Genomic DNA, 17067 nt, shown 5'->3' on the forward strand with positions numbered 1-17067 from the left:
AAGGGTGGCCAGTTTTGTTTCAGTCGATATTATCGTCTGCGGGACAATTTCCAGCCTGAAGCTAGTGAGAATGTGTGCGTCGTCCTCCAGCTAAAAATGTGAGCCACAGACAGCAGAGCCCGAGAAGTGGGGCCCAGATCCTCAAAGGTATGGAGTTTCCTAACTTCCATGGAAATCAATGGCAGTTAGGAGCTTAAATACCTCTGAGAATCTGGGCCTGGGACCCTGCACCCCCTGCCAATCCCCCCACCAAGTGTATCTCTACACTTGCAGCTGGGGGTATGATACCCAGCTCGCATACACATATTCGCACTGGCTTGCTAAAATAGCACTGTAGCAAGGATAGCATGGACAGCGGTGAGAGGGGCTTAGCCACCCCGAGTACAACCCCACCCGGACCCTATGAGTACGTACTCCGGCGGCTAGCCCAAGCCACTGCCTGAACTGTCGCAGCCACGCTGCTATTTAACACGCTAGCTTGATGACAGCTAGCGCAGGGATGTCTCCTCAAGCAGGGAATCGCACCCTGCTTGGTCCTGCCTCAGCATAGGGGGCTGGACTTGATGATTTCTTGAGGAGCCGTCCAGCCCCACAGTTCTGCGATTCTACAAAATGAGAAGTAGCTGGGGCCAGATGAAAGGTTGGTGCCAGAACCTCAGTTGAGAATTGCCTTCCTTTTTAGCATGTAAATGCTCAGCTGTAATGAATCTAGTTCTTTTAAATACAGAAATAAATCCTCGACTCAAATTGTATATTAGCAAAGGTTTGGGGGTTCCTTTTGGAACTTCGTTGTTTTAATAAAGTCAATAAATATACTCAAAACTATGCAAAGGATAAGCAGTGTGGTCTAATGGTTTGAGTATGGGACTGGAAACCAGAAATAGATTTCTCATCCTGGCTTTGCCACTCACTCACTGTGTGATGCTGGGCAACTCACGTCCCCGCCCCGTGCCTCAGTTTCCCCATGTACCAAAAAGAGATGATACTGACCCTTCTGTACCTCCCAGGGATGAGGAAGGTTACTTAGTTAATGTTTGTAAAGAGAAAAGAAGCGACAAAACTAATCTGACACAATGACGGCACCAAGAGTGGAATTATAAAGCACCTAAAAATCCAAACAAATATATATGTATCACAATATTTGCCAACCCAAAATTCAGTTATGGTGCTTCTAAAAAAACCCACATTGAACACTGCCCATCGCATACGCGTTTCATTTGAATAATACATTTGTTGAGTCAGATCCGCAGCTGCTGGAAATCAGAATACTTCATTCAAGTCAATGGAGCTGTCCATTTATAGCAGCTGAAGATCTGGCCCATAAAACCCAACACATTTTAAGCCCGAAGTTTACTTGCTTTAGAAGTTGGGACTCTTAACTAATTTCACAATCATTGGTTTCCTCCAATACTTGAGCTATGAACAAAGATGGAGAAAGAAGTTCACAAAGCTAAGATTACAGGCTTGATGGTCATCAATCAATATCACAATATACTTCTTAGTCTAGTGGGCAACACAAAGTTTAGCTGTATTCAAAATATCACATTGTGCTCCAATATTACTTAAATCCTCTGTCAAAGATTTAAATTTTAATCTACATGCTTGCGCTCAGGGGAGGCTCTAGCTTTTTTGCCACCCTAAGCACGGCAGGCAGGCTGCCTTCGGTGGTGCGCCTGCGGGAGGTCCGCCGGTCCCGCAGATTCGGCGTACCCGCCGCCGAATTACCGCCAAATCCATGGGACCGGCGGACCTCCCACAGGCGCGCCGCCGAAGGCAGGGCACCCCCCGCGGCTTGCCGCCCCAGGTACGTGCTTGGAGCGCTGGTGCCTGGAGCCGCCGCTGCTTGTGCTCCACTGGAGACAGCAGGAAAAATTACAGCTCTTCACATTCATTGCAAAATTTCATTGCACTCTCCAAGGCTCTGGATTTTAGTGGGATGTAAGAGGTACATGATTTTTTGCTGACCCTCAGCCAGGGGGAGAATTGCACCCTGTCATAAGTATAAAGGGAAGGGTAACAGCTGTCCTGTGTACAGTACTATAAAATCCCTCCTGGCCAGAGACTCCAAAATCCTTTTCCCTGCAAAAGGTTAAGAAGCTCAGGTAACCTGGCTGGCATCTGACCCAAAGGACCAATAAGGGGACAAGATACTTTCAAATCTTGGGGGGTGAGAGGCTTTTGTTTGTGCTCTTTGTTTGGGAAGTTGTTCGCTCTTGGGACTGAGAGGGACCAGACATCAATCCAGGTTCTCCACATCTTTCTAAACAAGTCTCTCCTATTTCAAACTTGTAAGTAAATAGCCAGGCAAGGCGTGTTAGTTTTCCTTTGTTTTCTCAACTTGTAAATGTACCTTTTACTAGAGTGTTTATCTTTGTTTGCTATACTTTGAACCTGAGGCTAGAGGGAGGTCCTCTGAGCTCTTTAAGTTTGATTACCCTGTAAAGTTATTTTCCATACTGATTTTACAGAGATGATTTTTACCTTTTTCTTTAATTAAAAGCCTTCTTTTTTAAGAACCTGATTGATTTTTCCTTGTTTTAAGATCCTAGGGGGGTTGGAACTGTATTCACAAGGAGTTGGTGGGAGAAGGAGTGGGAATGGTTCATTTCTCCCTGCCTTAAGATCCAAGGGGTTTGGATCTGTATTCACCAGGGAATTGGTGAAGAGTTTCTCAAGGCTTCCCAGGGAAGGGAATCCATTTGGGAATGGTGGCAGCGGACCAGATCTAAGCTGGTAGTTAAGCTTAGAAGTCTTCATGCAGGCCCCCACATTTGTACCCTAAAGTTCAAAGTGGGGAAGCAGCCTTGACACACCCCCAAAAGCATTAAAGAGCATGTATATGTATCTCCTCATTCCTGCCTAATCCTGGAAAATTTTAAACATTGAAATGGGCAGCGCAAAACCAAAATGATCTGCCATAGTGGGGAAAGGAAATGTTATTCTTCATCCAAGATGGAGAATTATGGAGAATCAACTTGTAGGCAGATTTTAAGGGCCATGTCTCGAGCCCAATTGCTGCCTCTCATGCCAGCTGTGAGGGTGAGGCCACAGAATGGGGATCAGCTTCCCTAAATCTCCAGGAACTGAAGTGGAAATCCCCTACTGTCCATTCTGCACCTGGAGGAAATAATGCCACAGCAAAGAGCCTCTCCTTTCCACACTCTGCTGCAGGGACAGCAGGAGCCATCTTTTTATTGGGCCTATATCTGGGCCTGATCCAAGCCCACTGAAGTTAGTGGGCGACTCCCCTGATTGTGTCCTCTGGGGTCTGTGCGTATGGAGCTCGTCTACAGACGAAAGGAGGCCTGGAACAGAACCCACTTCCTTTCATTCTCCACTTCAGGGACAAGGGCCCTGTGTGAGATCCTAGAACAGGGTCCCAGAGAGGGATCAGCATAAGAGACTCCCAGAGGGGGCAAGTCTTTCTAGGGATCTCAGTGATCTCCGGAAGTCCCTGCTGGGTTAATAAAATATAACCTTACCATGCAGCCTTATCAACTCTGGAGTTATTCCCTATCTGCCACAATTTTTACAGCTGAACTAAAGAATTGAGTGTAAGAGAGAGGTAGGGCACAAGTAGCCCCTGATCAGACAGCTGGATTCCCTCCTGGATTCTGTTAGGATGGCACTTTTCATGCCAGAGCGAGAGAGACATAAAATGAGAGATTCTCAAAGGTATTTAGGCTCCTAACTCCCATGGATTTCAGTGGGAGTTAAGTGCCTAAATACCTTTGAGGTTCTGGGCCAAAAAAACAAATTTAATTTGGTGACCCTTTTCAAACAGAATTTAAGCAAAATGGGTCTCTGTTGGTCAGAGGTAGGACAGCCATGGGGAGTAAGAAAGCCCACTTACTTTTTTCCCCTCCGTAATAGATTAGATCTTGGATCTGAAATCGACTTTAGCCAGCACAATACCCAGCCTCTCCTTCTGTCCAAGTAAAAGCAACTGACACTGAGGGCCAACTGACCCAGTGTTCAAATCACAGCATTGTGAGGTCACACTGCAGCACTTATGTCATTGTTGCCATGAACACGGGCGGGTAATAAAGGAAGGACCAAGGGTTGTTAACCATATAAGCGACATAAAGTATTATGGAGGTGCCTGGTGGCGACTCCAGTTAAGGTTAAGGTTTTGTCTAAAATGGGGCATAAATTCCTGCTTTTCCCTATGAGCAGGTGGTTAACCAGTATGGATTAACCTTTACTCTGACCTTTACTCAGTCAGGCTAGGTCTATACTACCCGCCTGAATCGGCGGGTAGAAATCGACCTCTCGGGGATCGATTTATTGCGTCCCGTTGGGACGCGACAATCGATCCCCGAATCGGTGCTCTTACTCCACCAGCAGAGGTGGTAGTAAGCGCCGCCGACAGAAAGCCGCAGAAGTCGATTTTGCCGCCGTCCTCACAACGGGGTAAGTCGGCTGCGATACGTCGAATTCAGCTACGCTATTCACGTAGCTGAATTTGCGTATCTTAAATCGACTCCCCCCTGTAGTGTAGATGTACAGGGAGTTAGGCACATAAATACCTGCAAAACTCTGGGCCCAACTGCCACTCAGAACTTCCCCTGAAGATGGTGGCCTCATTGGTTCTAACTGTCGACATTCCTATGCTGCTCATAGACATTGCGGATGCTCCATCCAGCTGGATGGTGTACACAATGATACCATCCAAGTAGAAGAAACATCTGCTTAAGTCATTAATCTCTGAGAGGCAGCAGGCCCCTGGGTCATCCCAAAAAGCTGAACTGAACTATAATGACGCAGCCCAATAGTGAAGGTTATCTTTATGCAGAACTTCCGTAAGAGAACCTGGCAATATCCACTGGGCAAATCCAGAGTAATGGATTCCTGAGCACCCCCAAATTGGTCCAGAACATCATCAATCTGTAGGATTGGCGGTGTATGTTTTTTGTAACAGTATTTAGCTGTCTAACAATCCCACAAAAGCAGTGTACTTTATCTTCCCTTGTGACTAGAAAAACTGGTGATGTCCATGAGATGGCCAAATCACTCTCTTTTTGACCTGTAACAGGTTTTCTACTGTCTTGGCACAGCTGTGCAAGAGGGTCTCTGTTTATGGGGTGTATATCTCGATGTATCGATATAGTGCTGTCAAATGAGCCCATCCCAGCTTGGCGGTAAGTCCTATAATTAAGATGCCTTTGTAACTGGACAACAGGATATTCACATCCTCCAAGGGCACTGTTGTATCAGTCACAGAAGATGAAATTGATACATTGGTGTTAGTGTGTAATTCAGCACGATCTTCATCTCACCCTGATGTTTGATTACGCACATGGAATCGCCATCGGATTCCAGTCTACAAAAATCTACTCCCAAACTGGACCATATCAGTGACCACAAAGGGGTGTCCCCTGCTGAGGCCCCAATATGTACAGTGAGATCTGCCTTGCCTTTAACTGACAATTCTTGGCCCTCAGTTCCGTGGACAGGAAGCTGATGAGGATAGGTCAGGGGGATATTTGCTCAAAGTTCTCAAGTCACTAGAGAAACAGCAGCTCCCATAGCCACTAAACTAGGCAGCAGCTGTCTGATTCACAGTGACCCATACAACACCAGCAACAGAGGTAATGCTACTTCAGTAAATGGCCTTTGCTCTGCTTCAGTTAGTCCCTATTCTAGTCTGATTCACCAGACCGAGGCTAAAACGAAGTCCATCCTGTCGTGTGGACAGAATTGGATCTGAAATGGGCTCCCAGAGTTCATTTACTCAAGGCTGCAGGAATAAAAGCTGTGCTCAGCAATAATTACAGATGCTAATAAGGAGCTATCTGAGTGAAAGACAAACGTCACTCGGGGGGGGCGGGGGGGTGAGTGTGTCCTGGGAGGCAGCTGTTGCAGGCACCTTGTGCAGGGCCGGCTCTAACTTTTTTGATGCCCCAGGCAAAAAAAAAAGAGCACTGCCGCCGAAACCCCTGCCCCCGCAAGCGCCGTGCCGCACTGGGCCGCCGAAACCTCCGCCGCCCTCCCCAGCGCCACGCCGCACCGTGCCGGGCTGCCAACCCCCCCCCTCCCCGCGCCGGGCCGCCGAAACCTCCACCCCCCCCAGCGCCAGGCCGGGCTGCCCAAACCCCGAGAGCCGCGCTGCGCCAACCCCCGCCCCCCCAGCGCTGTCGAAGCCCCCACCACCCCCGTGCTGCGCCGCTGAAACAAGAACAAAAAACTCCGAGCGCCCCCCTGCTACCCCAAGATTGGCCGCCCCTTCCGGAGGTGCCGCCCCAAGCACGTGCTTGGTCGGTTGGTGCCTGGAGCCGGCCCTGACCTTGTGGCAGCCTGAGGCCAGTTACCAATTCTCGGGGAACGCTAACCTGTATTGTACTGTGCAGCCACGAGGTGGCGCTGTGTGTAACAGACCCCAGCCAGACCTAGCAGAGCATTACAGGGCCTTGTGATGGACACACCTGGTGTGTATCTGGCTGAGAGGGAAGCTCTGTAGACAGTGCGTATCTCCCACAGCAGGATGAGGGCAATGGTGGAAGCCGGGTGCTATTGCCTACCAGGGCCGGCTTTAGGCCAATTCAGCCGATTCGGCTGAATTGGGCCCCGCGCCAAGAGGGCCCCGCGCTGCAGCTCTCCACCCCGCCCCAGCTCACTTCCCCCTCCTCACCTCCCCTGAACACTCCGCCCCCTCCCCTGCTTCCCGCGAATCAGAGATTCGCGGGAAGTCTGAAAAGAAGAGGGGCGGGCCGGCAGCACAAGGTAAGCTGGGATGGTGGGGGCGCGAGAAGGGCTCCGGGGAGGCGCGGCCCGTTCCCGCAGGCCCCAGCGGCTCTGGCCCGGCTTGGCTCCAGCCCGGCCCCCGCGGCGCGGCCCGGCTCCGGCGCGGCTCAGCTCCCGCGGCGCGGCTCGGGTCTCCCCCGTCCCCCGGCGCGGCGCGGCTCAGGTCTCCCCCGTTTCCCCCGGCGCGGCGCGGCTCGGGTCTCCCCCGTCCCGGCGCGGCTCGGGTCTCCCCCCCCATCCCCCGGCCCGGCGCGGCTCGGGTCTCCCCCCCCATCCCCCGGCCCAGCGCTGCTTGGGTCTCCCCCCGTCCCCCGGCTCGGGTCGGGTCGGGTCTCCCCCCCGTCCCCCGGCGCAGCGCGGCGCGGCTCGGGTCGGGTCTCCCCCCTTCCCCCCCCGGCGGGGCCCCCGCGGAGCGGCTCCGGGTTGGACCCAAGCCCGGCAACCCCGGCCGGAGCGCGGCTCGATTCCTGGGGGCGGGGCTTGCAGCAAGCCCCGCCCCCAGGAATCGGGCCCCGCTCTTGCTAAAGCCGGCCCTGTTGCCTACCTCTGCTACGGCCAGAGGAGACTCTGACTTACAGAGTACAAGCTGTTCTGAACTATGCCAGGCTGAAGACTAGGGGGGATTTTGCCCACCACATGAACTATACAGGACTGTGGGGAACACAACTCCTGGTCTCTTCATTTTTTCACAATTCAGTGACAAGAATAAAAATATGGCCAAGGGCCTTGTAGGTTTCCTTATGGCAGCTGGCCAGGAAGTGCCCCCTGGCTGGAGAACATAACCGAGTGTTAGCCATGGTCAAGCCTGCCTTTAGGTAGAGGTCGGCTTTGGGTAGACCAGGGGAAGGGAGGTCATGGGGCCGGCCCTTTAGGGGGAGTCAGGGCCAAGCCTACCTATGACAGGCTCCTTTAAGGGAGAACCAGCCAATCGAGCCCCTCCCTGGAAGTAATTAAATCCCTAGGTGGCTGGTTGGCAGCTAAATAGCTAATGAGCCTGATAAAGGGTTACCCGGGCTCAGTGAAGGGTCCTAGAGACAGGAAGCCGCTGAGGAGAGGAGAGGAGAGGAGATCAGATCCAATCCCAGGAGAGCTCCCAGAGCAAAGACCCTGGAAGGGGTGCTCCTAGAGAGAGGAGCTCCCCTAAGGGAGAGGAGCTGCCAGAGATGACATTGATAGAAACAGCAGCTGAATGAAGACAAAGCCCTGCACGTGAGGGCTGCAGGGAATAGAGGTACAGTCTGACCTGAACCGAGCTCTGGGAAGGAGGGATGGGGGCTCCTGACTCAAGGAGAGTGAGGGCCTTGAGGTAAAGCCAGAGGCTGGAGCAGAGTGAAGGAAAAGATTTTATTTTGGGGTTTAATTAAACTCAGAGTGGACCCCAGCAGGGGACTTTTGTCTCAGAGCTTTTGGACTGTGTGGAGCAGTTTAAGGAGTTCTCAAGAGGGTAAACTGAGGCAGGGCAGTGGCAGGGCCACCCAGAGCCAGCTGAGGGGGAGCTTGGGGGTGCCACACCATGATGAGTCTGCACAAGTGCCCCCCATTTAACAGAACTGCTGTCCGTTCCCCATGCGGACAAAGCCTCCCTCTCTCCGGTCTGTCTGCGGGGGACCAATGGAGCCTGCGTCCCTGAGTGTGAACCTGGAGCAGCTGAGCACAGGGTGGTGCCTCCCACCTGACTCCTGGCCTCCTCATCCCAGCTCCCCGGTTGTTCCCTCTTCCCTGAAACCTGTGGCTGTCTCTGAGCCTGCTCCCCCTGCCCCACCCTGGGGGTCCTGAGCCCCCTGATGGCTGGATGCTGAACTGGGGTGACCCAGGGCCCAGCACGGCACCAGCAGTGTCACTACAATACTGTCAGACCCAGCCGGACAGGCATCAGGGTGCACTGGGATCCTGGCACTACCTCAGCGTTTGCGGCTCCCCTTGCGGGGCCTGGTCCGCACTCAGACCGGGAGCCCTTCGGGGCCGGCAGCCTCTTGTTCTGTCTCTGCAGCGCCTGGCGCACTCGTGGGCGTGATACTAATAACGCTCACTGCCCAGCCCCTAAGGGCTGCGTGACAGCGCGGGGCCTTCTCCATTTCACACGGCATAGGCACCGACTGCATGGGTGCTGCAGGACTGGAGCACCCTTGGGGAAAAATTAGCATGTGCTCCACACCCACCAGCAGCCAAGCTCCCCTCGCCTTGCGTCCTCCCCTCTCCCGAGCACTCCGCATCCCCACTCCTTCCCTCATTCCCAGCGCTTCCCGCCACCTAACAGCTGTTTGGCAGCGCTTAGGACTTTCCGGGAGGGAGGGGGAGGAGCAGGGATGCGGCGCGCTCAGGGGACGAGGCGGAGAAGAGGCGGGGCTGGGACTTTGGGGAAGGGGGTAGAATTAGGGTGGGGCGAGGGTGGTGCAGGGGCAGGGCCATGGGGGGGAGCAACGAGCACCCACGGGACAGAGGGGAAGTCGGCGCCTATGGCACACGGAGACCCAGGAGTGCAGGGAGCCCTGGTTACTGCCCCACACATTCACCCAGCGACTCCCCCGAGCTCCCAGACACAGGTCCCAGGGATCAGAGCGTTGGCAGTCGAGTGGCACTGACCGGTCGGGGGCTGGTGGGGTGGGTGGAAGGAAAGGGTTAATCCCAGCGTGGTGGCACTTTGCTGCATGGCCCTGCCTGGTCTCTGCCCTCTGGGTGCAGCACAGGGCATGTGTCTCTGAGCAGATCCCTGCCCCCTCGCCCGGCCATTTGCCCCAGACACAGAGAATCCAGGTGCCGAGGGAAGGAGCGGCCCCAGCAGCGCCGCATTGGCCCTGGCACAGGCTGAGCCTGCGAGCGCAGAGACAGAGGCAGCGGCAGAGAGGGGGGCTCAGCCAGGCAAAGCAGCAGGGTCCCCACCTGCAGGGCAGGGGTCAGCGCTGGGACAACAGGCCTGGCTGGGTCAGGGGCTGGGAGCTCTGGCAGCGAGCGCGGTACCAGCACAAATGGCCCTGCTGGAGACCTTGGGCCTGGCCAGCGTGTCTCCCAGGACCTGGGGCCCTGCCCAGAAGGGAGCCCAGGTTGCAGGCACCACTGGGGGGTGGTGCCAGGAGCAGCTGCAGGGAGTGAATCTCTTCCAAGGGAGGGGGCTGGAGTCATTGATACAGAATTGACCACAGTTACCTGCAAATCCTCGGGCTCTTCTGAGTCCTGGAACAACCAGCAGAGAAAGAGAGGTGAGAATTCACCCAGCAGAGTCACCCGGAGCGGGGCTCATTGCAGAGACTGTGGGGCAGAGCCGACGTCCTGACACAAACAGAACGGACTGTTCAGCAGCAGCTCTAGCTAGGTACCTACATGGGCCTGCTCCCCACTGCCCCCGGCTCTGCACCGTCTCACAACAGACCAGGGCTCAACAGGCTCCGACTCCCCCTCGGCTTTTCTGTCCCATGTTTCCCGGCTGGGTTTCTCCACCGTGCAGAGCCCGTCACACCCGCCCAGCCCAGGGGCTGCTCCAGACAGGGGAACAGGCTCCCAGCAGCTGTCGTGCCCTGCCCTAGCACAGCGACCCAGGAGTCTCCCCTCTCTCTGCAGCCAGCCCCTCTGGAAGGAGAGAGAGAGAGAGTAATTAGCCACAACCCCTGTCTCACCACTACTAGAGCCACAGCTCTTTCAAGCTGATACAATATCCCAGCACAGGCTGGCGACCAAGGCAAAAGGAGGGAGCTTCTCCTAGATATTTAGGCACCTAAAGATGCAGGTAGACACTGAGTGGGATTTTCAAATGTGCTGAAGCAGGTTAGGCAAGTCCATAGGAGTTAGGTGCTTTGGAGGTTCCCACCAGACACCTAAATACCTTTGAAAGTCTGGCCCAAGGTGCTCAAACACGAGGGCCCTGATGCTCAGCTGGTGTCAGTCAGGGAGGCGGGAATCCGGCCCTGAGGCTGTGATAACGTCTCACGTTAACCAAGAGCATCAGCCCCTGCGCTCAGATAACCAGGGAGAGAGCGGGAGGCAGCGCTGGGCACACAGATTCATGATTATGAATTATCTGCTCTCCTGAAATCTTCCCCTTTGGGCTCTGCTCTGAGCAGCCAGGGAAGCTGGGACCCCCAGGGCTCTCCCGGGATCTGGGCCCCTCTGAGCTGGGCAGTCACAGTGCTCTGAATTAAGCGCTGATCCACGAGTAATATGGGCCCAACCTGCTGGGCCAAATCCCTTCCCCTGCCCTGTTCCAATACAACGAGAGACAAACCCCCAGCAGCGCCCCTTACCCAGGAATCCCGTAACAGCCTCCTGGAGATTGTTCTCTCGCGGGAAATCCCGGAATCTCTTTTCCAGCTCAGGGGACTCGGGCGCTGGATGTGGTGACGTCGCCTTCTCGCCCCTGCAGAGACGTGTGTTTATTCCTCCCCCTCATCAGCCCTAAGTTCCTGCCCCCCAGAGCCAGACGGGGAGCGGGTGGAAGCTGGACCATAGGCAGGGCTAACGGTGCCATGACCTCTAGTGCCCAGGGAATTTAGGGCCGGCCTGGTGACTGAGGGCCTCTCTCCATCCAGAGAGAAAACCCAGCCCGGACAGGGCCAGCCCCGGCTCCCCTCACACCCGGCCAGTCCCACGTCCCCACTAGGGCCTGGAGGGGCCGATCCCAGGGCTGAGAGAGAGGCCCATTCTCCTGGCCCAGCCTCTCCTCAGCTTCTCCTCTCAGCCTCCAAGGGGCCTGTCACTCCCCATGGGGTGCGGGGCTCTGGGACGGGGACTCTGCCCCACTCGGCCCTGGGCTGGGACACTCGGCTCTCTCCCCACAGGCCCCTGGGCCCCATCACACGGGACAGCCATGACAGGGCTGGGGCCAGGTCCCAGCTGGGCCCTTGGGGTGACAGGCCCCCAGCCCCATGAATAATCACCCAAGCCAGCCTGGTCCCAGGGAGGGGTCTCCAGCCAGAGCTGTAGGGCAATCCCCTCCCCTGGGTGGGTCACACAGACACAGCGGCTGCAGCCCCAGGGCAATGGGGATGGAGGGGGGCTGGATCCAGAGGGTGAGACCCTCCGATAGTTGGGGCACTGGGTCTGCAGCCTGGGCTCTGAGTCTCTTCCCAGCCCGACGGGGCGTGAGGGGCAGACGGAGCCCGGACGTACCTGCTCACGGCCCTTCTGACACCCTAGAGGGGAAGGAGAGACAGAGCAGAGAGTCAGTGCCCATGGCCCAGCCGGGTCACTCTGCTCTCCCAGCCCCAGCCCCAGCCCCACGGGCTGCTCCCCGAGTGGGGTGGCAGCACTAAAGGGCTGTGCTAGGGGGAGCAGCGCTGCCCTCCAGGGATGGCCGGGCCTCCTGCGCTGAGCCCTGGGGCTGGAACAGCCTTTCACCAGCCTCCCACCACCTCCCCGAGAGTCCGAGCTCCTCTCTCTTTGCAGCCCGTGGCCCTGCAGATATCCCAGCCGCACGCTCTGCACTGAGCTTTACAGGGTCTCGGGGGCCGTCCCCTCCCGACACTGGGCTCTGGGTGCATCTGACACAGTCTCACCTGCAGCAGTTCCAGCACGGGCTGCTGACACTTCCCCTCCAGCTCCGTGATCAGGGCGCTGAGCCAGGAAATCTCCTCACCCAGGTGGGTGGCATTTTCCTCCCTCCTCCTCCCCATCTCCTCGTCCAGCTCTGCCAGCCAGGCCAGCAGGAGGCGCTCTTGTTTAGCCAGGAACTGGCGCAGCCGCTCGCACTCGGACACCACCAGCTGCCGCTCCACTTCCGCCTGCCTCTGGGGTGCGCAGAGAGACGCAGGGGCAGGGCAGGGACACGGGGTGAGTGGGGGTCATGGGAAATGGTACAGGGCCTTGTCTGGGCTGCACAGAGCGTTTCATTCGATACCTTTGCCAGTGTAACTGTGTCTGCACTAGGCCTTTTGCTAATATGAAAATGTCACCAAAAATCACCAAGCCCCCTACAATCAATCACCGCCCCCCCTCTCCCCCCCCCCATCGCTGTACCAGCAACAGGTTGAAGTGCAGACCAGGCCTTGGCAAATGGTGCTGCCCAAACCACCCAATGGCCTCACTGGAACGTCTGACACTCAAACCCTGGGATCAGCACAAATCTCCCCCTGCTCCGCCCTGACCCCTGCCACATCCCTGCCTGCTCAGCCGTTTTACTGGCCTCTGCCCCTGCCCTCCCCACCCCCCAGCACTAGAGAGCCAGAGACTGCTCCCAGCTACCCTGGGGTGAACCCTTTTACTCCAGTGGGAACTAACCCCAGGGTCCCCGAGGAATCTGACTCTGACCCCACTGACTTCGGTGGGGTCACTTCTGATGTATACCAGGCACCTGAGAGCAGACGCTGCCCCGCACTGGTTAAAATGACCCTGAACCGTCTCCCTGCATTGACCCTGGAAACCTTTAACCTTCTGCATCGCCCAGACCCCAACCAGCAGAGATCCTCCGCTGCTCTCACTGACACCCCTGTGCAAACCGGCTGGGCAGGGCAGGGCACCTACCAGGAGCCTCTCACTGTTCTTGTCCCAGTCGGATTTCAGTCCCAGGAGCTCTTCTCTCTCCTCCCGCAGATGCTGCAGGAGGCTCAGGATTTGCTCCTGCAAACAGACAATGGTTCTGGGGGCTGGTTTGGGGTCACTGGTTTGTGCCCAGCGACAACATCATCACCGAGCAGAGTAAGGCGGTGGGAGCAGGTCCCCCTTCTCCAGACCGCTGAAAAAGTGACCCCAGCTCCAAGATAACTCCCGAGGCAGAGCTGCTGGGCCTGGCCCAGTCCCTCCCCAGCACCATCATCTCCAGGCTGTTTCCCTGCCATAGGTCCGGTGCTCTGGAACAGCCCCTGGGAGGAGCTCTTTAGTGTGGCAATCCCCTTAGGGTCACACTTTTTCCAATGAGGAAAGCCACTTGGCTTCACCGCCTCCTGACTCTGACTCTCAGAGCCTTCAGCACCCCTGCTTCACGTCAGCAAGTCCACCTGAGCTGGACACCCAAGGGAGACTTGTACGCCCCAAGGGAGCCATGTACCCCGACTTCCTTACTCTGGAGTGACTCAACCAGCATTGTAAAAGCAGAGGGGTTTATTACCGGGGTAGTCAACAGGCGGACCGAGGCTAAATCTGGACCACCTGATGCTTTTGAGCAGATCCTGAAATATTTGTATTTATTTATTATCATGATTGTTGTTATTTTTTATTATTTTCTCTGGACCTTGACTATGCCTTGACCAAGAAATTTGGACCTTAATAAAAAATAATTGACTCTCCCTGGTTTTTTACATGTCTGGAACACAGCGCAGACAGTTATTAGTTAACACAGAAAACGGAAAGGTCCATCTGGGTTGGTCCCAGAGCCCTCTGACCCCTCTGTAGTCCCAGTGCAGAAGCTGCTCTCTTGCCTCCAGCAGCCCACACTTAGAACCCCACCCCAGTCCTTTGTCCTTCAGCTGGGCACACTTGGCTGGCTTCCCACAGAGGACAGGCCATCCATGGTCATTTGTTGTTTGGGGCCAAATGTCCAGGCCACTAGGGTTACCATATTTCCACAAGCAAAAAAGAGGACACTGGTGGGGGAGGAGCCCCTCTCTAGCCCCGCCCCTGCCCCACCCCCATCCACTCCCTCCCACTTCCCATCCCCTGATTGCCCCCCTCAGAACCCCCAATTCCCCCACCGGTCCTTGTCCCCTGACTGCCCCCTCCTGGGACCCCTGAAACTAACTGCCCCCTAGGAGCCCACCCCCTATCTAAGCCGCCTTGCTTCTTGTCCCCTGACTGCCCCCTCCTGAGAACCCCCTACGACCCTACCTGTCCCCTGACTGCTCCAACCCTTATCCACACCCCCACCCCATATTCACACCCCTGCCCCCAGGACAGACCCCCGGGGACTCCCATGCCCTATCCAACTGCTCCCCGCCCCCTGACAGTACCCCCAGAACTCCTAACCCATCCAACCTCCTCTGCTACCTGCCTGCCTCGACCCCTCTCCACACCCCTGCCCCTCTGACAGCCCCCCCGAACTTCCGACCCATCCAACCCCCCCTCCCTGTCCCCTGACCAGGGCCGGCTTTAAAGAGCCCAGGAATCGGGCTGCGCTCCGGCCGGGGTTGCGGGGCTTGGGGCTGGGCTGGCGCGCTCAGCCGGAACCGGGGCCGGCGGTGCTGGGGCCGGGCCCGGGCCGGCGGTGCTGGGGCCGGAGCCGGGCCAGGCCCGGGCCGGGGGTGCTGGGGCCGTAACCGGGCCCGGGGTGCTGGGGCCGGAGCCGGGCCGGGGCCCGGGCCGGGGTGCTGGGGCCAGAGCCGGGCCGGGCCGGAGGTGCTGGGACCAGAGCCAGGCCTGGGTCGGGGTGCTGGGGCTCGATCCAGGACCACCGCCCTGGGGCCGGAACCGCTGGGGCCGGCGGGCGCCGCTCGGCCAGGGCCGCGCCTCCCCGGAGCTCTCCTCCTCGCGCCCCCCCGCCCCAGCTTACCTGCTGCTGCCTCCAGCTTGCCCCTGCTTCTTTTCAGACTTCCTGGGAAGATCTGATTGGCGGGAAGCAGGGGAGGGGGAGGAGCAGGGGGCGGAGCGTTCAGGGGAGGGGAGGAGGGGGAAGACAGCTGCGGGGCCGGACGGAGTGGTAAGGCTGCAGGGGATGGGGGTAGCCGGGAAGGGGCTTTGGGTGCCCAGCGGCGCTTGGCCACCGCTTTTCTGTCTATTAATAGCCGACCGGGGGGAAATCCCGGACATTTTTAGATTTTTAAAAATCCCTCCCGGACGTCTATTTATAGACCAAAAAGCTGGACATGTCCGGGGAAATCCGGACATATGGTAGCCCTACAGGCCACTGTCTTCTGGGACACTCCATGGGCATGGGACCCCAGGCAGCCAGCTGTCCCTCATGCCTAAATCTCTGGGTCTCTACAAGTAAACACGCCTCACCTAGTTAACCATGGGTAAGGCTAAGATTTTGTCACAGATATTTTTAGTAAAAGTCATGGCAGGTCACGGGCAATAAATAAAAATTCATGGAAGCCCGTGACCTGTCCATGACTTTTACTAAAAATATCCCTGACAAAATGGGGAGCTCAGCTGCAGGGTCCCCACACCGCTCGCAGCGGCTGGGCAGCTGTGGGGGCTCGCTGGTTGCTCCGAGGGCCTGCACCGCCCGTGGCAGCCAGGAGCTCCCCAGCTGTCTGCAGCTCCCAGCCGCTGCGAGCTGAAGTCACGGAGGTCTCTGGAAGTCACGGATTCCGTGGCTTCTGCAACCTCTGTGAAAAACTCATAGCCTTAGCCATGTGTAACCCATGCCTGCTTGGTGTGGCGCTCTGTCCCCCTTTAGTGGCACCTAGACCAGCTAAAGATGTATTAGCCTCCCACAGCCATGGAGAACAGAAACAGGTCTTTTAGCTCGTGCATTAAGCTCCACAGGTCCCCAGCTTTGATCCCCGCTGACGACAACTAGGGTCTGTTGGTGTTAAACATGCACCACCTAGGGGACACTGAAGTGCACACACTATTAATCCAAAATATTATGAAAAATTCCCACGGCACAAAAATCTCATTATCAGGCAGTTCCCTGGCTCTAACCCAGGGCTGGTCAGACACACACAGGGAGCTCTGTACCTGCAGAGAAGCTGTCCCAGCCATTCAGATAACTGTTCCCTACCCTGTACTCCTGGGCAGCCTCCTCGATGGGAACCACCACGTGAGCGCGGTGAGCCCGGGATCTGTCACAAACCATGCAGATGGGGGTTTGATCCTCCTCGCAGAAGAGTTTCAGAGACTCCTCGTGCCTCTCACACACTCGCTGCCCCTCGGGCTCTGGCCCCGCCTGCAGCCTCAGATGTTTCACTAACTCCACCAGGTTCCCCAGCTGCCTGTTGGGCCGCAGGTCTCTCTGCAGGGCCATTTCTCTGCACTGGGGGCAGGAGAAGTCTGGCTCCGGCTCCCCCCAGCACTGGCTGATGCAGGCCCGGCAGAAGTTGTGCCCACACTCAATAGTCACCGAGTCTGTGAAATACTCCAGGCATACGGAGCAAGTCACTTCATGCTGGAAGCTCCCAGCCAGGTCCCCGGCAGTCATGGCCCCTTGGCACCCAGGACCCAGCTGCTGCGGGTTAGTTTCACTTTCCTGCGCTCAGAGGAGCCTGTTTGGCTGGGTTGAGGTGTTTCCTTCCTGCTGCTCTCAGCAGGGCCTGCGGAGAGTCTCCCCCATGTCACAGCCAGGGCCGGCTCCAGGCACCAGCGCAGGAAGCAGGTGCTTGGGGTGGCCAACGGAAAGGGGCGGCACGTCCGGCTCTTCGGCGGCATTTGGCAGCGGGTCCCTCACTCCCTCTCGGAGGGAAGGACCTGCCACCGAAGAAGTGAAGAAGGAAGCAGCAGCGGTAGAGCTCGCGGGTTTTT

General features: G+C 56.8%; 1 protein-coding gene across 1 annotated transcript in view; it reads right to left on the bottom strand.

The window, feature by feature from the left end:
* Window positions 1-16747, bottom strand: part of LOC135974229 (zinc finger protein RFP-like) — a 111578-nt gene extending 94831 nt beyond the window's left edge. Inside the window, exons 1-7 of the mRNA XM_065561258.1 lie at window positions 16331-16747; window positions 13195-13290; window positions 12231-12461; window positions 11845-11867; window positions 10980-11092; window positions 10290-10308; window positions 9889-9917 (exon numbers count right to left, since the gene is read on the bottom strand). Of these exons, the coding sequence (XP_065417330.1) occupies window positions 9889-9917; window positions 10290-10308; window positions 10980-11092; window positions 11845-11867; window positions 12231-12461; window positions 13195-13290; window positions 16331-16747 (928 nt within the window). The remainder of the gene's footprint in view (window positions 1-9888; window positions 9918-10289; window positions 10309-10979; window positions 11093-11844; window positions 11868-12230; window positions 12462-13194; window positions 13291-16330) is intronic.
* Between the last annotated feature and the right edge of the window lie 320 nt (window positions 16748-17067).

The sequence above is a fragment of the Chrysemys picta genome, chromosome 11 (genome assembly GCF_011386835.1).
Source record: "Chrysemys picta bellii isolate R12L10 chromosome 11, ASM1138683v2, whole genome shotgun sequence".
Classification (NCBI taxonomy): Eukaryota; Metazoa; Chordata; order Testudines; family Emydidae; genus Chrysemys; species Chrysemys picta.